This window comes from Loxodonta africana, chromosome 5 (assembly GCF_030014295.1).
Source record: "Loxodonta africana isolate mLoxAfr1 chromosome 5, mLoxAfr1.hap2, whole genome shotgun sequence".
NCBI lineage: Eukaryota > Metazoa > Chordata > Mammalia > Proboscidea > Elephantidae > Loxodonta > Loxodonta africana.
The window spans coordinates 58,951,060-58,975,747 of NC_087346.1; the positions used below are offsets into that span (position 1 = coordinate 58,951,060).

At 38.5% G+C, this 24,688-nt stretch overlaps 1 protein-coding gene across 2 annotated transcripts in view; it reads right to left on the reverse strand.

Moving 5' to 3' along the window:
- Positions 1–24,688, reverse strand: part of GRID2 (glutamate ionotropic receptor delta type subunit 2) — a 1,644,765-nt gene that overhangs the window by 607,716 nt on the left and 1,012,361 nt on the right. For both annotated transcript variants that reach the window (XM_010594048.3, XM_003414078.4), the window contains one exon: positions 22,222–22,383. In XM_010594048.3, coding sequence (XP_010592350.1) covers positions 22,222–22,383 — 162 coding nt within the window. The remainder of the gene's footprint in view (positions 1–22,221; positions 22,384–24,688) is intronic.

Consider the following 24,688-nt stretch of genomic DNA (forward strand, 5'->3'; position numbering starts at 1 on the left):
GATCTTATTATTATTAACATTTCTAAGTGGCAAATACTGCAGAAGTTTGACAAATACAGTTTATATTACTACGGGTAAGTTCAAACTACTAGTATTCAGAAATCCTTTTTCAAGAGCTTTTTTTTGCCCTCAATCACACATCTTTGCCAATAATATCTTATGATTATATCAGAATCTTAAATATCTATGCTGGTAAATTATAGGAAATAAAACTAAAGATATTATAAAAAAAAGATATTATACATCAGTATAATTGATACATTGCAAAAATGCTATACCCCTGACATTTCTAAACATTTGAGCAATGGGCACCTTGGCACAATATTATTATTCCCAATCAATACTTATATGGCACTTCTGGCCAATGTCTATCCCCAGCTTGTGTCTGGCACTGAGTGAGTTAGTCCACTTACATTACACAAGGTACAAAAATCCAATAAATCAGGGGACTTGCATTTTACTAGTTTACTGTGGCCTCCACTTAACTTGTCATCTTTTTGACTTTGTAATTCATCTTTTTTAATGCTATATTCTTAATGAGCTGCTAGCATGCATAATCAATGAAACCTTTCTTTCCAGAGAACTAAAGTATGCCTGAGAGTTCAGTATTTCAAGCAAATAAACCCTTTAGCTGGAGGCCCTTCTTATCTGACCGAGCTGTAGCCTCTCTGATTTTTGATTGCCTCATAATGTTCTAGTATTTTTGAATTTTTTTCATTTATCCTCCAATCAACCTTGAAAACAGAGCCTTGGTAAAAATGTTCACTGGCTGGATAGTGATGAAGGGCCATTATCCTTGTGCATGCACAGGTGTGTTTTTTACCTCTTGGTGATGCAGTAGATTCTAAACAAAATGAGCTAATAGAATATTGATAGTATAAATAATACATACAAATAATTTCTAAATGTCTTTTAAATTGGCAGTAAAAATTGCTGCCAGTGTAAACCTTTTTAAAATAATATGTAAAATTGGTTTGCATTTCATCCTACCTACTCTATATAGAAATATCAGTGGGCATCAAATATAGAAAGCAGAAGAGAAGAAAAATAAACAGAGAAGCATCAAAGTTTGGGAGTAATTTACTATTGGATAATCATATTGTGAAAAAGCAGAAGTTTGTTGTTTCCCTATTGGTAAGATCAGCTGGAAAAAAGAAGAAAAAGAAATAATTACTAGGAATTTATTTTACTGCTTGTGACACTGAAGGATATTTTCCTGTTTGAAACTGTAACTTAGAGATACTTTTGAGGTGATATGGAACATCGAATATTTATGATACTCACCTAACTTCCTTATACATATTCCTAGGTTCCTGGCAACCTGCAGACACACTTGGTAACCAAGGACATCTTGTTAAATAAACATGAGCCCAGCAAGACAGTGAACACATTGGGAGATGCCAGGCTCAGCAGCATATTCTCATGTCCCCACATTTCTGCAAACTTAGTTTCAGAGAAAAAAAAAGTCCATGACAGAAAGAAAACACTACATTTTCTACCCAGAAAAGAAATATAGTGCATTGATAAATACCAGGATACAAAACACAAAAACAAAAACTTTATTTGTATGAAAATTTTAGTTGTCATAGAACAATTATATGTGTATGTGTGTGCATGTTTACATACACGTATCTAATTACATACAGAGATATAAATTTAAATATTCATAATAGAGACTAACTTTGGAATCCTCACAGCAAAATGAAAAGCAATAGGGTGTTACTAGCTTTTTAGTCATACTATATACATCACGGGAAGAAACTGAGGCCATGATGATTAATTAATTGAGGAGCCTAAACTGAAATATCCATCTTTGCCTCATAGTTTTTCTTCTAGACTATGTAATTTGTGTTTGCAATATAACATATATAAATCACAGTGGATTGCTAAGGAAATGTATGTAGAACTGAATTAAATGAAAATTTACACCACTTTATCCACTTATGACTCAAATGCCCTGAGACTGGAGTGTATGTTGATGGTCCACAAGCAAACCATTTCAGGGCACAAAACCAAAAAAACCAAACACATTGCCGTCGAGTCGATTCCGACTCACGGCGACCCTATAGCGACCCTAGGAAGCCCTGGTGGCATAGTGGTTAAGAGCTATGGCTGCTAACCAAAAGGCTGGCAGTTTGAATCCAGCAGGTACTTCCTGGAAACCCCATGAGGCAGTTCTACCCTGTCCTATAGGGCTGCTATGAGTTGGAATTGACTTATGGAGACCCTGATGGTGTAGTGGTTAAGTGCTACAGCTGCTAACCAAAGGGTTGGCAGTTCGAATCTACCAGGCACTCCTTGGAAATTCTATGGGGCAGTTCTACTCTGTCCTATAGGGTCGCTATGAGTGATGAGAATGAATGATTTCAGGGCATAGACTGCATTTTTTAAAGCTTCTTGCACATGTTTTTATGAAAAGGGTTTCTGATATTCCAAGACAGTGCTGTTTCTCATAAGTCAGATTATGTTTTCCTAAATTCTCTCTGACTGTCTTTCTCATTCAGGTTTATAAATTCTAAATTGTAAACGGTGGCTTTAGACAAAAGGCAAAGTAATATGTTTCCATTCCTTCAAGTACATTAATCTAAAATAACTTTCCCAAACCAGAAAACTAGGAATTACCATTTTTTTTTTCCTCTTCATCCTCCGTCATGTCTCAAAGATACCTACTTCCATCCACCCTCAGTGCCCATACTCTTATCTGGGTACCCTCTTGTAGGAGCACAGTGTGCTCCCATCTGGTCCATCCTGGTCTGGGGCAGCTGCAGAATGGATTCTCCACTCACCAGCTACAGGCTAACCTATTTTGTCACACATCCCTGTTTGAAATACTTCAGTGACTTAAACTTACCCCTTAGATAAACTTTAAGAACTTTAACATGGCTTATAAAACTCTTTATGTTCATCCTCCTATCTACCTCTCCCCGCTAAGGGGGAAAGACTTTCCCATGCTCTCTCTGTTCTAGCCATCCTGGGCTTATTTCTGATGTTTACATGTCAAACATCCCTTTGCCTCCAAGCCTTCTAGCATTCTATTACCCTTGCATGAAACATTCTTTCTTCCCCATTCCTGAAATACTCTACCCTTTCTTTTCCTGGCTAATGCCTACTCATCCTGAAAACCTGTTGCTGGTGAATCGATTCCAACTCATAGTGGCCTTATAGGACAGAGTAGAGCTGCCCCACAGGGTCTCCAAGGAGTGGCTGGTGGATTCGAACTGCTGACTTTTTAGTTAGTAGCCAAGCTCTTAACCACTGGGCAACCAGGGCTCCGTTACTCATCCTGAAGGTCTCTGCTAATTTGTCACTCTTGTGCCTAAGTAGTTCCTCCTGTCACATATTTCTAGAGCAGTTGGTGTTTCCCTTTTGTAGAAATGATCACACTTGTAATTATTTTTGATCTTTCTATTTTCCTCTACATTCTGTGATTTCACAGTATAGCATATGGTGGTATTCAATAGATATTTGTTGAAGGAATAGATTATCATTATAAGAATTAGAGTAATTTTAATATTTCTGCCATTTCAAAGAATGCTCACTTCTTTTTACTAAAACGTGAGAAATGTATTGGTACATTAAATATTTGAGATACTGCCACAAACTTATTGATATTTTCTACTTTTCTACATTCTGTATTGAAAATTATTACCTCAAAGGAATTAGAAATTGATCAGTTACACCAATGCTAGAGTATTTGATAAAAAAAAAAAAAAAAATTAAGGACCTATCAAATCTTAATTGATTTACTTATGTAGAATACATAGAAAAGAGTCAGCAATTCTACATGCAATCACATATTTTTAAATGTAATATTTTTTTTTTTAATTGAAGAAGTGGTGGTTAAGGTTGTATGTTAACTTGGCTGGGCCATGATTCTCAGTGGTTTGGCAGTTATGACGTAGTTTGGCAGCTGTGTAATGATGTTATCTCCTCCATAATGAGATCTGATATAATGTAATCACTTTCAAGGTGAAATCCTTATGAGCAGCCAATTGGTTGAAAGGAAGTTTCCTTGGGGGTGTGGCCTGCATCCAGTGAAGGTGAACTTTCCGGCAAAGCTCATGGGCTTTTGCTTCCTCTGGATCCTATAGCTAGCTCCTGTTCATCTGACTTCCAGTTCTTGGGACTTGAGTTAGCAGCTCACCTGCCAACCTTGGGATTTGTCAGCTTTTACAGCTTGTGAGCCAAAGGCCTGCTGTCCCACCTGCCAATCTTGGGTTCACCAGCCCCTGCAACTACGTGAGTTAGGAGAAGCCTCCAGCCTGACCCACGGACTTGGGACTTTCCAGCCTCTGCAACCATGTGAGCCATTTCCTTGATATAACTCTCTCTCTCCATATATATATATATAAATATATACACTTCATTGGTTTTGCTTCCCCAGAGAACCCAGCCTAAACAGAAGTATTCTTTCTAAAACTCAGCTCTGATTTTTTCATACTCGTGCTTAAAAATCCTTTAGTCTCTTCCATTTACCCATAAAATAAAACAAATTCCTTTTCCTCAATCTCTTTCCAGTCTAATATGCTCTGCATTTCTCCATGTATTCTGTGCCTCCTGGTATTAAACAACTTTTGTCATTGTATACATGGTTATTTCAATAAATATGTTAGCTATGTTGCTCCAACCACCTGAAATATACTCTTCCCCATAGTTTTAACAGGTTTTTTTAAATATGTTACTTTTCAACTTTCGGTTAAGATGTTATAAGTTTCATGGTAATCTTTCTAATCTATTTTCTCTGTCAGAACACTGCAAGGAGTTTACTGGAAGTGCTCATGAGAGTAGCACCTGCAAGGGAGTGAGGAAAGAAGGACTGGGCAGAGGGAGAGGTTAAACTGTGATATCAATGCAGTAGGGGCTTGGGTGATCATATGGGCCACTTGACAACTACAAGGGGCCCTTAGAGTTGTAGTGAATTGAGACATGGGACTTGGGCCTTTGTAGCTCTGCAGTGACCAGTCATTAGATGCATGCTGCCTCTAGGAAGGGGGTTTAAGATTGGGTTGGGGAGCTCCTTTCTACCTAGAACAGTTCCTGGGGAGAGGCTAAAATATGTGCCTTAACCTTCAAGCAAATATATGGGCAGGTACCACAGCACACTATACTCTTCTCTCTAAGATTCCATTGAATTATAATTTTAGCTCATTTGGGCTTTTTGTTAACTCTTACCATATATATTTTTTCGTATACTTAGCCAATATTCATTACTATGCTCTAAATTACTTTTTGTGTAATCCTACACAATAGTTTGTGTAATACATTCCACAGTATAGACATTTGATAAGTATGTGTTAAGATAGAAATGAATGAATAAAGTGAAATTCTGGAAATGGTTTTAATATTGTGAATATTAACAACAAGGATAAAATGTTAAAAATTACGGCCATTTAATCATAGAACAATTCTATAAGCAATATCTGTCTGTGTTGCATAGGCGTGACACTATACAAATAACTGCAAGAGAGAAGGTAGATATTCACTGATTAAACTAATTTCTAAATGTTTCAGGGGAGTGTTTTTCAAATTGTTGTTCTGAGATCCAATAGTGGTGGGAATCCATTTGTTGAGATTCTCTTTCCACTGTCTTCCAGAGAAATTCAGCTTTTATTTATTTTACTTATTTAGCTAATAAGGTTTCAAAGTGTGTTCTAGGGTCTGTAACATCAAAAAATTTAAATTATACAATGTCAAAACTTCTTTCCAAATTATATATTACAATCCAATGTAACTTGTTAAACTGAAAATGTAAAAAAAAAAAAAAAAAGCCATATTAAAAGTTAGATATTTTTTATATTATATTAACACATGATGTGTATACCCGTGGCTTCTCAGTATGTGTTTTCTTTAGCCAAGTGATTTTAACAGTAGTGAATAAAAAACTACTGTTATAAACAATAAAAAGGGTATGTCATGATATACAGAATACAGAATTGGAAGCCAAAAAACTTAGTATTTATAACTAATTAGCTGTGTGCCCTTCAGTAAGCCATTTAATTTTTCTGAGGCTCAGTTTTCTCCACCTTAAAATTTGAGAGACTAGGTTAAATTAACTTTATAGTATCTTGCTTTTTAAAACTTGTATGAGTTACTAATAAAAACTAAAACAAAAAGAATATTTAGAATACTAACACAAATATAGCAGGATACTTCTTTTATAGGATTGAAATAAATCTGTTTTCAAATAATATCCTTGCTACACTTAGTAGTAAAACACTCAAAAAAACAAAAAAAAAAAACCCAAAAAACAAATCGACTGGTGCCAAGTCGATTCCGGCTCACGGCAACCCTATAGGACAGAGTAGAACTGCCCCCATAGGGTTTCCAAGGAGCATCCAGTAGATTCCAACTGCCAACCTCTATGGTTAGCAGCCATAGCACTAATCCATTACACCCGCCATCAGAGTTTCCGGTAAAACACTAGTGGCATTATTATTAAGCCAAGATGCTATCCATGGCCAAAATTATAAAAGATTAGAAGTGGAAGCTAATGCAGTTATCTGAGGAAAGTTTTTAAAAGTTAAATTGTGATCATGCCAATTAAAAAAAAAAAAATCAAACACCAAAAGCTTTCTTATATACCTACAATAACTATTTTGAAAATATAATAGAAACATATCCCATCCATGATAGTGTGTGTGTGCACATGTGCACGTACACACGCACGCACACACACACACACACATTCCCGTAACATTAACTCTATAAAATTTTAGAAAGAACATATGTATGAAGAACACTATAGGCATATCTTGTTTTATTGTGATTTACTTTATTGCACTTTCCAGATACTGTGTTTTTTACAAATTGAAGGTTTGTGGCAACCTTGCATGGAACAAGTCTATCTGTGTCATTTTTCCAACAGCATGTGCTCACTTTGGGTCTCTGTCACATTTTGGTAATTCTCACAATATTTCAAACTTTTTCATTATGATTATATCTGTTATGGTGATCGCTGGTCAATGATCTTTGATGCGACTATTGTAATTGTTTTGGGGCACCGGAAACCGTATCTATATAAGACAGAGAATTTAATCAATAAATGTTTTGTGTGTTCTGACTGCTCCACTGACCAGGTATGCTCTCATCTCTCTCCCTCTCAGGCCTCCCTATTCCCTGAAACACAACAATATTGAAATTAGGTCAGTTAATAACCCTACAATGGCCTCTAAGTGTTCAAGTGAAAGGAAGAGTTGCATGTCTCTCATTTTAAATCAAAAGCTAGAAATGATTAAGCTTAGTGAGGAAGGTATGTCAAAAGCTGACATAGGCTGAAAGCTATGCCTCTTGTGCCAAACAGTCAGCCAAGTTCTGAATGCAAAGGAAAAATTCTTGAAGGGAATTAGAAGTGCTTTTTTACTCTAGTGAATACATAAGTGATAAGAAAGAAAAACAGCCTTATTGCTGATGTGGAGAAAGTTTTAGTGGTCTGGATAAATGATCAAACCAGGCTCAACATTCCTTAAGCCAAAGCCTAATTCAGAGCAAGGCCCTAACTCTCTTCAATTCTTTGAAGCTTCAGAGAGGTGAGGAAGTTAGAAGAGGTTGGTTCATGAGATTTAAGAAGCCATATCCATAACAAAAAAGTGCAAGGTGAAGCATCAAGTGCTAATACAGAAGCTGCAGCAAGTTATCCAGAAGATCTAAAATTTGTTTTCAATATAGATGAAACAGCCTTATATTGGAAGAAGATGCTGTAAGAACATCATGGAGGAGGCAGTGTCCGACTTCCTCTAACTTCACAAGGGGAAAGGAGAAACAAGATCAACAGTACAAGGCTGACTCTCATGAGGTGGAAGCCAAACGCTTCTTCTGCCATGCTGTTTTCACAGCTGGTGTCAGAAACGGGAAACTTTGCAATGGCTCCAGACTTATGAAAGTATGGGGCTTTGGAAGAGAAAGAACAAAGAGGGTTGGGAAGGGAACCTTTTTATTATTGGACAGTTGCTTTGGTTGTTGTTACCTGTAATAGCTGAAAAGCTACACTTGGAATGACGTGGGGCAAAAGCCAGGCCAGGTAAACAGAATGATTGATAGGGGGCCAGGGTCTACTGGTTCCACCCAGCCAGAAGCCCAAGGCCACATGCATATGAATGGGCAGATAGTAAGGTGTGGAGAAGAGAAGGTGGAATTGAAATATTTTAAAATGGATTATATGTTTAGGATTATGTGTTTAATTTAATGTACTATGAGTACTGAATGTTTCTCCTACCTAGATTGTTAAGCAGACTTGAATGTATGGCAGAAATGAATATTTTGTATTCTAGATTACAGAGCATGTAACTCTGCCTTCAGTCAACACTTGATTAGATATGCTAAATGGAGAACTAGGATTTGCCTGAGAAAAACACAGGCTGTTTGAACACAGTAGCCTGTGTATAGAGTGGAGGCTTAGGTCAAAAACCTGAGCCCCACCCAGATTTTGCATTTGAAAAGACATGCAGAGCCACCCAGAATAGCTGAGAGAACTAGATATTTGCATTTGAAGGAAGAATTTACAGAAAAAAAAAGTGGCTGTTTTGATTTTTGAATTTCAAATAAAGGTTGCCGCAGGAAAAGTCAATGCCCGTCAGAAGGAACTCCCTTTCAGGACTGGCAGTCAAAGGGAGCCAGTGAGTAGAAAGATTGGTCTGCTTGCTTGTGGTGACCACCTGGGTCCATTCAATGAGCAGAAGTGGAGGAAGTGCAGCAATGAAGAGAGGTGGTGAGTTTGGATGAGTTCTATTGATACCATTGACCTAGCCCATGGGAGCTAGTGATCAGAGTGAGAGGAAGGGCTGGCTGGCAGAAGTAAAGGGAATTGTGTGGACTCCTATGTTTATGGCTTGAACCCGCTGACCTAGCCCAACGGGGATAGGGATGAGAGGGTGTGAAGGGGCTATGTGAAGTGCTGGGAGGTGTGTGTGACCAACCTCTCAAGCCTAAGGCTGCTACCCATGGTGACCCAGCTTGGATGGCTAGGGATGAGCTGACCAGAGCCAGAACAAATGAAGAGGAAGATGTTTGACACCATGAGCTGGTACAAATTGCTGAAATTTAATGGCTTGCTTTGGACTAGACTTTGCTTATGGATGCAGATTTTCAAAGTTCCAACCAGAAGAGAAGATTCCTCAAGACCAAGAACATGCTTGTCTTCTCAGTACTGGTTTGATAGGGACGGGCAGTTTGAACATTGGCTGTCCAAAATGGGGGGAGATAAAGGCATAAAGCAGCTAGCTTATACACTTTCATGAGTGTACTTATACTCAAAATGAAGAGGACAAGGAAGGATCCCCACTAAATAGTTACCTCTTTTCCTGATGAGTCTGGGAAAGAGAGGGTGGGGGAAGATGCTGATAGGATTGTATGATTCAGCTGTGAGTGTTGATTATTAAAAGGTTCATTATTATTATAAAAACTGTAATTGTAGAAGGTGTAAGTGTGAAAGAATGGAATAAGGTAGAGGCACTGCTAGAATGGAGTACAGTGGCAAGCCTGAATGGCTGGTACCTCAGTAACCTCACCCTGTGAACTCTTTAGCCTGTTGAAAGACTAATTGTTAGGACTGTCTTGGATTGGTAAAATGATTGGGAGGGAGAACTTATCCTGCAAATACGAAAGAGCCACAGCTAGAAAATTCACGGGGTGGCCTGCCATACAACTGATTACTTTTATGTGGCCTTTCTAGCCATGATCTTGTAACTCTGACCCAGATGACTGGGTAGGACTGTGTGATAGGGTGATCATGGCCCACCAAGAGAGTTGGTCAGTTTTCCCTTAAAACAGATTCAACTCTAGAGCAGAGAGGAAAAGCCCACCACAACCAAGTAAGGAGAGATCCACAGGAGAGACCGGCAGGAGATGCTGCAGTGGACCTGTCACCCACGGAACAAGAAAGCTGAGTGCCTTAGGGCAGAGGCAGAGGACCAGGAAGAGATGTTCCTGTGGGCACAGCTAAGAAGAGGCTGCTCTGATGGGAGAACTGTATCCTGAGTGCTCCTGAGCCTGAATTATAACCTGTTACTTCCCTAATAAACCTCATAATCATGAGTGTGGTCTGTGAGTTTTGTGTGGCCACTGCAACAAATAATCAAACCCAGCAGAGAAACGGAGAGTGCTGTGGGAAGGACAGTTGGTGTCAGAATTGGTAAAGATGGCAGAGAGAGAAGGCACGTCTGAACTCTGCCTCATGGGAATCACCCTTGGACTGTTGATCTTGATTCTCCTTCCCCCTTGTGAAGTTAGAGGACATCAGACATTGTCCCGAAGATATTTTTACAGATGTCATCTAAGACTTTCATAGTTAGAGAGGAGAAGTCAATGCTGGCCTCAATGCTTCAAAGGACAGGCTGACTCTTTTGTTAGGGGATAATGCAGATAGTGACTTTAAGTTGAAGACAATGCTCATTTACCATTCTAAAAATCCTAGTGCTCTTAAGAATTATGCTAAATCTACTCTATGTTCTATAAATAGAACAACAAAGCCTGAATGACAGCACATCTGTTTATAACACGGTTCACTGAATATTTTAAGGCCACTTTTGAGACCTACTGCTCAGAAAAACAGATTCCTTTCAAAATATTCCTGCTTATTGACAATGCACCTGGTCACCCAAGAGATTTGATGGAGATGTACAAGGAGATTAATGTTGTTTTCAAGCCTGCTAACACAACATCCATTCTGCAGCCCCTGGATCCAGGAGTAATTTTGAATTTCAAGTTTTATTATTTAAGAAATACATTTCATAATGTTATAACTGCCATAGATAGTGATTCCTCAGATTGTTCTGGGCAAACTAAATTGAAAACCTTCTGGAAAAGGTTCACCATTAGAAATGCAAATTCATGGGTGGTGGTCAAAATAGCAACACTAATAGGAGTCTGGAAGAGGTTGATTCCAGCCCTCATGGATGATGCTGAGGGATTCAAGACTTCAGTGGAGGAAGTAATTGCAGATGTGGTGGAAACAGCAAGAGAACTAGAAGTGGAGTCCAAAAATGTGACTGAATTGCTGCAATCTCTCGGTAAAACTTTAATGGGTGAGTAGTTGTTTCTTATGGATGAGCAAATAAAGCGGTTTCTTGAGATGGAGTCTACTCCTCGTAAAAATACTGTAAACATTGTTGAAATGACAATGAAGTATTTATAATATTACATAAACTTAGTTGATAAAACAGAGGCAGGTTGGAGAAATTTGACTCTAATTTTCAAAGAAGTTCTACCGTGGGTAAAATGCCGTCAAACAGCATCACGTGCTACAGAGAAATTTTTCACGAAAGGAAAAGTCAATCAATGCAGCCAACTTCATTGCTGTCTTATTTTAAGAAATTGCCACAGGCCCAGCCTTCAGCAACCACCACTATGATCAGTCAGTAACCATCAACACTGAGGCAACATTGTCCACCAGCAAAAAGATTATGACTCACTGAAGGCTCAGATGATGGTTAGCATTTTTTAGTAATAAAGTTTTTTTTTTTTTAATTAAGGTATGTACATTGTTTTTTTGAACATAATGCTATTGCACACTTAATACATGACAGTATAGTGTAAACATAAATTTTATATGTACTGGGAAACCAAAAAAATTGTGTGACTTGCTTTAATGCTATATTAGTTTTATTGTGGTGGTATGGAACTGAAACCACAATATGTCTGATGTATGCCTCTATACATGTTCACTGTGAGTTATAAAAAATTATGATTATATGTATAGATACCATATCCATGAATGAGAAGACTCAATAGTTTAAAAAATTCTAATTGTCACAAAATAACCTCTATATTCTATATAAATATCAATGGTATGGTGTGCTGATAATGTGTAATGTATAAACATTTGAAAATTAACCTCTAATTTTTTGAAAAAGTAGAGAAACTAGGAGGCGGCAGCACATGGAGCTATAGATAGAAACACCATGTTGTCCCTCCACAGCAAAGACGTGAAAAACTAAGTAAAACACACAAATGTCAATCCTGAAACTCTAAGTGTCAAATGAAGAGATAAAGAACTCAACCAAGCCCCAAATGGAATGAGAGACTCACAGAGAACAGAGAGTGTGCAAAGATATGGATCGGAGGCTCCTTATCAGATAACTCAGCATGGATACACCATTTTGGACTCCTGTGGGAGATCAATGGAGAGGGAGTAAAGGAAAGACGCTTCATGGAGCTCCCAGCAGGAGACAGAGCAACTGCTGGACATGCCCTGCTGCACCATAGCTGAGTTACTGGCCCTGCCCATTGGACAAGGCAGAGAGAAGTATCATGCCCACAGACAAGCAAAGAACACACAGCCCACCTGCTCAGACATAACCAAAGAAAACAAGAAAGCAGGATGAAGCAAACAAATCTACAATCAATCGGTGAAGAAAATAACTACTGAATGTTCCGAAGAGAGCAGACAACTTCAAAACATTAAAAAAAAAAAAAACCAGGACAGGATGTTTCCAGTAAACACGAGATGACTTTCCAGTAGAAGAAAAGGCACTGGAACTACTTGACAGGGAGTTCAAACCTCTAATATTCAGAGCTATCCAAGAGATGAAGCAAAAAGCAGACAAAAATGAAGAAAAAAATAGAAAAAATCATGGAAAATACAGACAAAACACTGGAAGAATTCAGGAAAATAATACAAAAACAATGTTAAATTAAATTCACAACTAGAAATCATTCAAAAACAACAACTACCAATCTAAAAGACAAACAACAAGATTTCAGAAATGGACAGTGTCACAGAACATCTGAGGAGCAGGTCTGAAACAATGAAAGACAGGATCAGTGAAACTGAAGACAAATACTTGGATACCAATTTACTTGACGAAAAATCAGAAAAAAGAATGAAGGAAAATGGATAAACCCTGAAAATGATGTGGAATGCAATCAAAAGCAAAAATTTGCAAGTAATTGGAGTTTCAGAACAGGGGGAGAAAATGGAAAACACAGAGAGAATCATTGAAGAATTGCTGAAGGAAACTTCCCTAACATCATGAAAGATGAAAAGCTGACCATCCAAGAAGCTCAAAAAAAACATACAGGATAGACCCCAAAAGTAAATCGTGAAGGCACACCTTAATCACACTTGCTAAAACCAAAGACAAAGAAAAAATCCTGAGAGCAGCTCAAGAAAAATGAAAAGTCACATACAGAGGGGAAACAATAAGATTAAGCTCTGATTACTCAGCAGAAACCATGCAGGCAAGAAGGCAATGGGACGACATGCATAAAACCTTAAAAGAAAAAAATTGCCAACCAAGAATAATGTACCCTGCAAAATTCTTGATCAAATATGATCGAAATTAGGACATTTTCAGATACACAGAAATTAAGGTAATATGTAAAAACCAAACCAAATTTACAAGAATTATTAAAGGGAGTCCTTTGGTTTGAGAACAAACATGATGCAACAGCCAGAATCTAGGACACAAGGTCACTCCAGCCAGATACCAACCTAGGAAATGAACTCTCAAGGACTATTCAGAACTAGAAGATTTGCAACAGGAGAACCGGAGAGGTTAATCTATAAATGACAAAAATTTCAAAACAACAAAAGAGGGAACGAATGGTGTAGATGTAGAACTTCCTAATGGAGAGGAAGACAAGGTGATACCAAGTAATAAAAGACTGGTTCAAACCAGTTGTGGAATGACATCAAGGACACCATCCATGAAGAAAGCAAGAGGTCCTTGAAAAGACAGGAAAGAAAGAAAAGACCAAGGTGGATGTCGGAGGAGACTCTGAAACTTGCTCTTGAGTACCGAGCAGCTAAAGTAAAAGGAAGAACTGATGAAGTAAAAGAACTGAACAGAAGATTTCAAAGGGTGTCTTGAGAAGACAAATTAAAGTGTTATAATGAAATGTGCAAAGAACTGGAGATGGAAAACCAAAAGGGAAGAACACACTTGGCGTTTCTCAAGCTGAAACACCTGAGGAAAAAATTCAAGCCTCGAGCTGCAAAAGTGAAGGATTCCATGGGGAAAATATTAAACGATGCAGGATGCATCAAAAGAAGATGGGAGGGATACACGGAGTCATTATACCAAAAAGAATTAATCAATATTCAACCATTTAAAAAGGTGGCATATGATCAGGAACCGGTGGTACTGAAGGAAGAAGTACAAGCTGCTCTGAAGGCATTGGCAAAAAACAAGGCTCCACGAATTGATGGAATATCTGTCAAGATGTTTCAACAAACAGATGCAGCGCTGGAGATTCTCACTCGTCTATACCAAGAAATACGGAAGACCGCTTCCTGGCCAACTGACTGGAAGAGATCCATATTTATGCCTATTCCCAAGAAAGGTGATCCAACTGAATGTGGAAATTATAGAAGAATATCATTAATATCACACGCAAGCAAAATTTTGCTGAAGATCATTCAAAAATGGCTGCATCAGTATATCAACAGGGAACTGCCAGAAATTCAGGCCGGTTTCAGAAGAGGAAATGGAACCAGGGATATCATTGCTGATGTCAGATGGATCCTGGCTGAAAGCAGAGAATACCAGAAGGATGTTTACCTGTGTTTTATTGACTATGCAAAGGCATTCGACTGTGTGGATCATAACAAATTATGGATAACATTGCAAAGAATAGGAATTCTGGAACACTTAATTGTGCCCATGAGGAACTTTTACATAAATCAAGAGGCAGTTGTTGGGACAGAACAAGGGGATACTGATTGGTTTAAAGTCAGGAAAGGTGTGCGTCAGGGTTGTATGCTTTCACCATACCTCTTTAATCTGTACGCTGAACAAATAATACAAGAAGCTGGGCTATATGAAGAAGAACGGGGCATCAGGATTGTAGGAAGACTCATTAACAACATGTGTTATGCAGATGACACAACCTTGCTTGCTGAAAGTGAAAAGGACTTGAAACACTTACTAATGAAGATCGAAGACCACAGCCTTCAGTATGGATTACACCTCAACATAAAGAAAACAAAAATCCTCACAACTGGACCAATAAGCAACATCATGATAAATGGAGAAAAGATTGAAGTTGTCAAGGATTTCGTTTTACTTGGATCCGCAATCAACAGCCGTGGAATCAGCAGTCAAGAAATCCAAAGACACGTTGCATTGGGCAAATCTGCTGCAAAGGATCTCTTCAAAGAGTTGAAGAGCAAAGATGTCACCCTGAAGACTAAGGTGCGCCTGACCCAAGCCATGGTATTTTCAATCACATCATATGCATGTGAAAGCTGGACAATGAATAAGGAAGACTGAAAAAGAGTTGACGCCTTTGAATTGTGGTGTTGGCGAGGAATATTGAATATACTATGGACTGCCAAAAGAACGAACAAATCTGTCTTGGAAGAAGTGCGGTCAGAATGCTCCTTAGAGGCAAGGATGGAGAGACTGCGTCTTACATACTTTGGACATGTTGTCAGGAGGGATCAGTCTCTGGAGAAGGACATCATGCTTGGCAAAGTACAGGATCAGCAGAAAAGAGGAAGACCCTCGATGAGGTGAATTGGCACAGTGGCTGCAACAATGAGCTCAAGCATAACAATGATTGTAAGGATGGCGCAGGACCGGGCAGTGTTTCGTTCTGTTGTGCATAGGGTCGCTATGAGTCGGAACCGACTCGACGGCACCTAACGACAACAACAACATAGAACTTCCTAATGGAGAAGAAGACAAGGTGATACCAAGTAATAAAAGCCTGGTTCAAACCTAGGAAGGTTCAAGATAACCAAAAAGAAAGTTAACAAACCTACTCATCAAAATAAAGAAAAAATATAAAGTCTCAGTAAAAATAAAAATTACAAAACAGAAACAAAAGAAATGGAAAAAAAAATCCATAAACAAAACGAATTCAGCACAGAAGATTAAGAAGAACAAAGAAAACATCAGCACTACAAAAAAAAAAAAAAACTAGAATATGACAGCAATAAACTCACACCTTTCAATAATTACACTGAACATAAATGGCCTAAATGCACCCATAAAGAGACAGAGAGTGATAGAATGGGGGAAAAAAAAAAAAAAACCCAAGATTTATCAATATGCTGTCTACAAGAGACACCTTAGAAACAAAGACATAAATTTATTAAAAATCAAAGGATGGAAAAAAATACATCAAGGAAACAGCTACCAAAAAAGAGCAGGAGTGGCAATACTAATCCGAGATAAAAGATGTTAAAACAAAACCCACCATAAAAGATAAGGAAGGGCATTATATAATGATTAAAGGGACAATCCATCATGAAGACATAACCATAATAAATAACTAAGCACCCAATGACAGGGTCTCCAAAAGACATTAATTCTAACAGCACTAAAAAAGAGAACTTGACAGTTCCACAATAATAGTAGAAGACTTCAACACACAACTCTCGGTAAAAGACAGAACATGTAGAAGAAACTCAGTGAAGACACAGATCTAAAGGCCACAATCAGCCAACTTGAACTTACAGACATATATAGAACACTCCACCCAACACACGTGAAATGTTCTCCCGAATAGACCATATCTTAGGCCACACAGCAACCCTCAACAAAATCCAAAACAGTGAGATAAGACAAAGTACCTTTTCTGATCACAACACCATCAAAGTAGAAGTTAACAACAGGAAGAGAAAGGAAAAAAAAAGTCGATTATATGGAAACTGAATAACACCCTGCTTAAAAACCACTGGGTAATAGAAGAAATCAAAGATGGAATCAAAAAATTCCTAGACTCAAATGGGAATGAAAACACATCATACCAAAACCTATGGGACACAGCAAAAACAGTGCTGAGAAGTCAATGTATAGCAATAGATGCACACATCAAAAAAGAAGAAAGGCACAAAATCAAAACATTAGCTACACAACTCGAACAAATAGAAAGAGAACAACAAAAGAAGCCCACAGCCGTCAGAAAAGAGGAATAAAGATCAGAGCAGAAATCAGTGAAATAGAGAAGAGATAAACAATAGAAAGAATCAACAAAACCAAAAGTTGATTCTCTGAAAGGATCAACAAAATCGAGAAACCATGGGCCAAACTGACAAAAGAAAAACAGGAGAGGATGCAGATAACTCAAATAAGAAATGAATTGGGGGACATTACAACAGACCCAACTGAAATTAAAAGGATCATAACAGAGTATTATGAAAAACTATACTCCAACAAATTTGAAAACCTAGAGGAAATGAACAAATTTCTAGAAACACACCACCTACCCAAACTAACCCAAAATGATGTTGAAAATCTGAACAAACCCATAACAAGAGAAAAGATTGAAAAGGTAAAGGGAAAAAAAAAATTCCCAACAACAACAAAAAACCCTGGTCCAGATGGCTTCACTAGAGAATTCTACCAAACATTCAGAGAAGAGCTTACATCAGTACTTCTCAAACTATTTCAGAACATAGAAAGGAAGGGATACTTTCGAATTCATTCTATAAAGCCCACATAACCCTGATATCAAAACCAGACAAAGACACCACAAAAAAAGACAATTACAGACTATATCCCTCATGAACTTAGATGCAAAAATTCTCAACAAAATTCAACACCTCTACAACAAAAAGACAAATATTCCAATTAAAAATGGGCAAAGGAAATGAACAGACACTTCACTAAAGTGGACATTAAAGCGGCTCACAGACATATGAGGAAATGAGACTAAAGGAGCACACCAGCCCAGCGGCAAGCACTAGAAGGCAGGAGGGGAAAGGAAAGCTGGTAATAGGGAACCCAAGGTCAAGAAGGGACAGTGTTGACATGTCTGGGGTTTGTTAACCAGTGTCATAAAACAATATGTATACTGTTCAATGAGAAGCTAGTTTGTTCTGTAAAACTTCATCTAAAGAGCAATTAAAAAAAAAAAAAAAGTAGAGAAACTAGAAGGCACCTATCTACAGATGAATAAATTAAATCACAAACCTGCAACAGAAGAATGCCTGGGAAACATCCATCTTCCCCTTAATGGTCATATATAGTACTCATAGTAACTGCATTGCTTTGTAATGCTTTTGTCTCATCTCCCTAATAGAATATAAATTAATTAAGGAAAGAAACACAATATTTTACTTCATTATATTCCCTGCAGCAGCACAAAGTCTTTTAAAGGGCATATAAAACCAAAAAACAAATCTTAGAGTCAATTTTGAGTCACGGCAACCCCATGTGTTACAGAGTAGAGCTGTAGCATATCATTTTGGCTGTAATCTCTCCAGAAGCCTATCACCATATCTGCCTTCCGTGATGCAGCAACATGGTTCCTACCGCCAACCTTTGTGTTAGTACCTGAGCACAAACTGCACCGTTCAGAGACCTTAAAGTGCATGTATGTTTGTGCGTGTGTAGCATGCCTTTAATGCAGGCATATTATGGTTATTTGAATATAATTAAGGATTTTATCAATATGATATTCTCATTGTAATAGAGTCCAATTCCATTTTTGATGTATGACCACTGACTTCTTTTTAAGCCTCACTCTCCCTTTCCCCTTTTGCTTCCATCCGAGGGGTTGATAAGAAACCCCTTCCCTCACCTCCCTCTTTGGAATCCTTGAGAAATTAAACCTCACAAATCTCCATCCTGTGTGCATGAGAACTTTTCCCCAATCCCATTTGTTAGTCACTATAAAGCCTCAGCCACTCCCTCTGTTTGGTTCAAGCCAGCCTGGATCTGTTTGTGCCCACCCTGCTCTCCCAAAGTGTCCCTTGTAGGAGTAATAAACATTCTCTCAAATGCTCTTTGGGTGTGAAATGTCATCAGTCCTGACATCCAAACTAAATTTTAGGGGGGGTGTGGGTCCATTACAGTTCTATGGAATGACTGAAAAACACAAAATACTTGAATAAAACAAAGCAATACGGTTGGGGGAAACTTTTTCAAAGTCAATTTAAGGTCAAATGTGAGACAAAAATTGAACATTTGCAATGATATATATTATTCACATTCAAATGTCTTAATAAGCAGAATAGGTGTATTGCTTTAAAATGTGTTGTTGTGGTAGAAGCTACAGGGGTATATATGCAAGTATTCCCCCAAAGGGTATTTTATAATTGTATTAAATCATTTTTTGATTATAACTTTTGTAGCAACATTTTATACATTGAATTGCTACATGAGAAATACCTGCATATTATAGTGTCTCTCTTTCCCTCCTACTGATATTCTTACTAAATAAGTGTCTCCTAAGCAACCTCCCAAACTATTATTTTGTCTTGGCGAGAAAGCGTCAGAAGAATAAGTTTATTCAGGTTCCTGCATCCTAGCCAAACCATGAATTAATCAGTTGGCAGCACCAGAATCATGTTCAACAACCTCCCTTGGATTCATACCTGCCAGCTCTCTGCATAGACAGAACTGGGAGATTTTGGCAACACCTTGAGTTTGGAGTTGGCTTATGCATTTTTCACTTGAAAAGTCTTTAAAGCTCTGCCAATATATTCAATATATTTAATTCTCAAGCACTTCTGTCGATAAGAGTCTAAATTCTCATCAAAGTGATTCTTTTGCAAAGAGGATACAGTATCAAGAGAAAGATTCAGGCTATTTTCCATTCGAAATATTTCTTGCCTTCGCTTGGCACCCCACCACCCCCCGCCCCACCACCCTGACTTTTTTTTTTTTATATATCTAGGTCATTTCTAATTTAAAATTTTTAGCTCTTTCTCTGACTTTTCCAAATACATTCATATTTCATTTGACTAGTTATTTCTCCTCCTGTTTCAGGAAAGAAAGGCAACATATTCAGTGAGATAAAGGATGGGTAAAATAAAGAGCATAAACTTCCAATAGCTGTCTCCTTTGTATAAAGGGTACGGGAGAAATTTGTTTGTTTTATTAATCATTTAATTTCAAATCCTAGAAGCTGTTCAAGACTAACGGAAAATGCCAGCAAGGATGACATGATAAAGAGGCTAATAAACTGCAGAATGCTTATACCATGGAGAGGAGCTAAATAACGTAAACTGCCTTCTGGGAATGGAATAGGCAGCTAAGCCAAAACAAGTCACAGCCAGGCTAAAAACAATGTGTTAACAGTGAAGAAGAATAATGCAATCAAGTCCCCAAAATAGTTTATGGATGCTGTAAAATATTAACTATTTATGAATCCTAATATCTTTATTACAAGATAAATTAAAAATCATCAAATCTAATCTCTTACCTTATATCATCTAACTGAGAAAATGCTAAGTCTAACGCTAATTTTTCCAGTGTTGGTGTATTTTTTTTTAAAAAGTGCTTTGTGACAGGCAACAAAATAATGTGAGCATCTGTACTCCTGATAATATAGCCAAGAAAATTTAAAATACAGCCAGCCCTCCTTATCCATGGGATGGATCCAAGGATTCAACCAACCGAGGACAGAGAATATGGGGGAGGCCACACTCCAAAAAGCAAAACTTGAATTTGCTGCGTGCCAAGCACTACGCTGAATCCACAGAAATGCAGCAATGTGTAGGCATACCCTGTTGTAGCTTCCCGCCATTTCACAGATCTTCATTTTATGCAGCACTCCTTGTTTGAGCATTGTTACCCTCGAATCTCATTCGTTCTTTACTTGTGTTGTGTGCACCCTTTGTTTCTGTGAAAAAATGGGTCCTAAAAACAAATGAGTGGTCAAAGAAACCCTCAAAGGCTAAGTGTGAGGCGCTTGAGGAGAACCAGAGGAAAGAGTTTCAGGCTAGTAAGGGATGGCTGGCTAGTTACGTAAAGTGCTACAGCATCAAGAACTTAAAGGTCACAGGCGAATAGGAATCAGCTGATGACCAGGTACCATCAGCATTTCCCAAAGAGTTCAAGAAACTCACAGAAGAGAAGGGCTATCTTCTAGAGCAAGTCTTCAATTGTCATGCAACAACTATTTACATAACATTTACATTGTATTAGGTATTATAAGTAATCCAGAGATAATTTAAAGTAGGGGCGGATGCGTGCAGGTTATGTGCAAATACTATGCCATTTTATATAAGGGACTCAAGCATCCTCGAATTTTGGTATCTGAGAGGGTCCTGAAACCAATCCCCCGCAGATAAAAAAAAAAAAATACCCCGCAGATATAGAGGGACAATTGTATTTCAGCTGCCAATCTTTTACTTGTATACAAAGACCCCTTACAAATAAATACCAACACCAGTTGCTGTCGAGTCATTCATTCCAATTCATGGAGACCCCATGTGTGTCAGAGAACTGTGCTCCACAGGATTTTAAATGGCTAGTGTCATGGATTGAATTGTGTCCCCCCAAAACATGTGTCAACTTGCTTAGGCCATGATTCCCAGTATTGTGTGGTTGTCCTCCATTTTGTGATTGTAATTTTATGTTTAAGAGTATTAGGCTGGGATTGTAACACCCTTACCCAGGTCACATCCCTGAGCCAATGTAAAGGGAGTTTCCCTGTGGTGTGGCCTGCGCCACCTTTTATCTCTCAAGAGATAAAAAGGAAAGGGAATGGAGCAGAGATGGGCTACCTCATACCACCAAGAAAGAAGTGCTGGGAGCAGAGCGTGTGCTTTGGACCCAGAGCCCCTGTGTGGAGAAGCTCCTAGGCCCGGGGAAGACTGATGAGAAGGTGGACAGAGAGAGAAAGCCTTCCCCTGGAGCTGACACCCTGAATTTGGACTTACAGCCTACATTATTGTGAAGAAATAAACTTCTCTTTGTCAAAGCCGTCCACTTTTATTTCTGTTACAGCAGCACTAAATAACTAAGACAGCTGGTTTTCCAGGAGTAGATCTCTAGAACTTTCTTTTGAGGCACCTCTGGGTGGAGTCAAACCTCTAACCTTTTCTTTAGCATCCAAGTGTGTTAACTGTTTTTGCCACCTAGGGACTCTACAGATAAACACCAAACCAAAAACCAAACCAGCTACCATTGGAACTAATTATTATAACTCACGGCAACCCCTATGTTTCAGAGTAGAACTGCACTTCCTAGGGTTTTCATGACTGTGATCTTTCAGAAGCAGGTCATTAGGCCTTTCTCTAAGGCACACCTGGGTGGGTTGGAAATGTCAGCCATTCAGTCAGTAGTCCAGTGCTTACCCATTTGTGCCAACCAGCGACTCCCACAAATCAGTAAGGGCTCACATTTTTATATATGTACATGACCCTCTGACTTTAAAAAAAAAAAATCCATCTCCCCATCACACTGACATTTTTCTCTGTGTGTGCTTTGAACTGGTAGAAACATTAGTGGGAAAAAACTGCCTTCTAAAAGATATTTCACCACAAATGATCCATTGCATTCTTCTTACATGAAAATGAAGAAGAACGAAATGCCATTCAGAAGTTACCTTCTTGATGGTGTCCAGCATGGAACGGCCCCCCTGCCAGGGTTTAGAGTTCTTTCTGATACATGACAAACTTGCCATGCTGTGCCACTTCCGGTCCTCTAGCTTCTTATGAAAAGCATTAGCCAGCAGAAGCACTGTGTCATATATGTAAAGGTTTGAAATCTGAAAAGACAAGACATGGTGATCATTAGAATCATAGACGCCAGCCATAAAGAATAAGGAGAAATTGTCAGCTCAACTGCTTTCTTTCATGTCATAGATGGCTAGTTTACTGGGTTATTTATTAAGCAGAAGGTTCTTTTTTTTTCCATTTCCCAGGCAATTTTGCTGTTGAGAAGGAAGTCTTGTCTGATTGTATGCCTCAATTGCTTTTTCAGCTTATTTAGGTGTGAAAGAGAAGATGAAAAAGAGAAGTTTAGACAGAGGCAAAGCTGTTAGTGTCAGACCTTAGAAAATCACTGGCCCTTATTTCTTTCTGAGGAGGTAAAGATCTAAAGGTTTAAGATTGGAAGGGCAAACTGAATAATACATTTTCTGAATATGTCAAGTTTTTGCACTCTAGTTATGCAGATGGAGAAATATCAACTCAATCTTACATACAAAATGGGTGTCAAGGGTACAAAAAAAAAAGGAAGCAGCCATCTGTGTACATGTTTGTGACTATGAGGAAGCAGTAATGAAAGAATGAAACAAAACAGCACCATTCACAAACACTACAATAATCAAGGGTTTATATTAAAATTATATAGGTATACACATGCATTGCAATATAGGTATGCATCACTTAACGTCCATGATACTTTCTGTGAAATAGGAAGTGATGTGATTTGGACATTGTGCAAACGCCATATTATATATACAGGAGAGAGGTGCGCAGGACAGTCACTAGGTGGGCCAGGATCTGGGCCTTCGCCACTTGCCAAAGGACTTCTGCAAAACATTGACTCTGCCACCACTGGTCCTGTGTGGTCACCCCATCCCTCCCCCCGCCCCCGCCTTTCCTACTCCCGCTTCTGCTCCTGCTCCTGCTTCCACCTCAACCTGGACCTTTAGGCGGCTACCACCGCAGGAGGAGCCACAACCTTGGGCCCCGGCATCACATGCACCACAGCCTGGCTAAATGGAGCAGTGGCCTTGACGGAGCATTTCCCTCTGCAACTCGGGCAGGGTCTGCATGGCCCCTGCCTGAGGTGCGCATAGTGGAAAAGGTAGCTATGAATGGGCGCTGAGACCCAACCCATCCCCCTGCAGCCCTAGGGCCCAGGCAGATGCCACCTGGAGAGCTAGGGAGAGGCAGATGGGATCTCCATTCTTAGCAAAGTATGTCCCATAAGTCCTCTGTGATTAAGATTTCTGAAATCTATTATAAGCTTATGGGACCACAGACGTATATGCAGTAGGACATTGCTTGAATGGACGTTAAGTGATGCATACTATAAACTATTAACTGTTTGTGAATGTGTGTTTATATAAACACTTTCTTCTTCTAAGGTAAGCATGTTATTATCTTCCTTCTGTATAGATTGAAAAGTGAATTATAGCCAATTTTTGCTAAGGTCTATTGCACTCATATACGTACGTCTTGCCAGAACCACTACCTACACTGTCAATTAATCACTAAAGGTGCTTACTTTTAAAAGAAACTAGAAATTAGAAACCATAAACACCAAGAGATATACCAGGTCAATAAAAAAGCTTTTAGATGTTATAGTATTACCTCTCTAAAGTAAAAAAAAAAATAAAAGATGAAGAAATCATTGTAGCTGTGAAAATTAATTCCATTGGAAAGTATTTAAATTTTCTCAGATTTTGAAAAGTATCTTGTTATCACAGCTTTTTCCTGAAAGCAGAGGGGGGATATCTTCGATTGTCCTATGGTTGTAATGAATCATGAAGGGAATATAAAAAATCATCTGCCTGCATCACAGAATGGTGCTGAGCTTCAACTACAGGGGTAATTAGGCAGCGGAGTGAAGAGTGATTCTACGAACAGCTGTTAATCAGAGCTTCCTAACAGTGCCTTGTGAGTTTTCTTTCACATATCAGGTAAATATTTAATTACGTGTTTTTCTTAAGCATCATTTCATGTGTATAGTTCAGGAACATAGGACTGTCTTTGATGAGACATTGAACACTCTTATACATTATGGGAAATACAAGTTTGTTCCTCCTCATCACCCAACTCCTCCACCAGATAACAACTGAACAGGCAAGTTTCCTTCTTTTTTCTGTGAACCTTATCTCTATGCGTGTTATTATCACAAGATAACTTAATTCACTTTCAATAATGTCATGTTTTTTAGGAGTCATGGTGGACAAATAAACGTCTGAAATGTTGAACCAATTACTAATGACATGTAACAGGTAGGCAATATCTATGTAAACCTATCACTACCCTATGAACACAGTGTGGATATGAAGTCAAAAGCAGTCTATGAATCAAATTTAATGTTGGAATTAGGCTGTG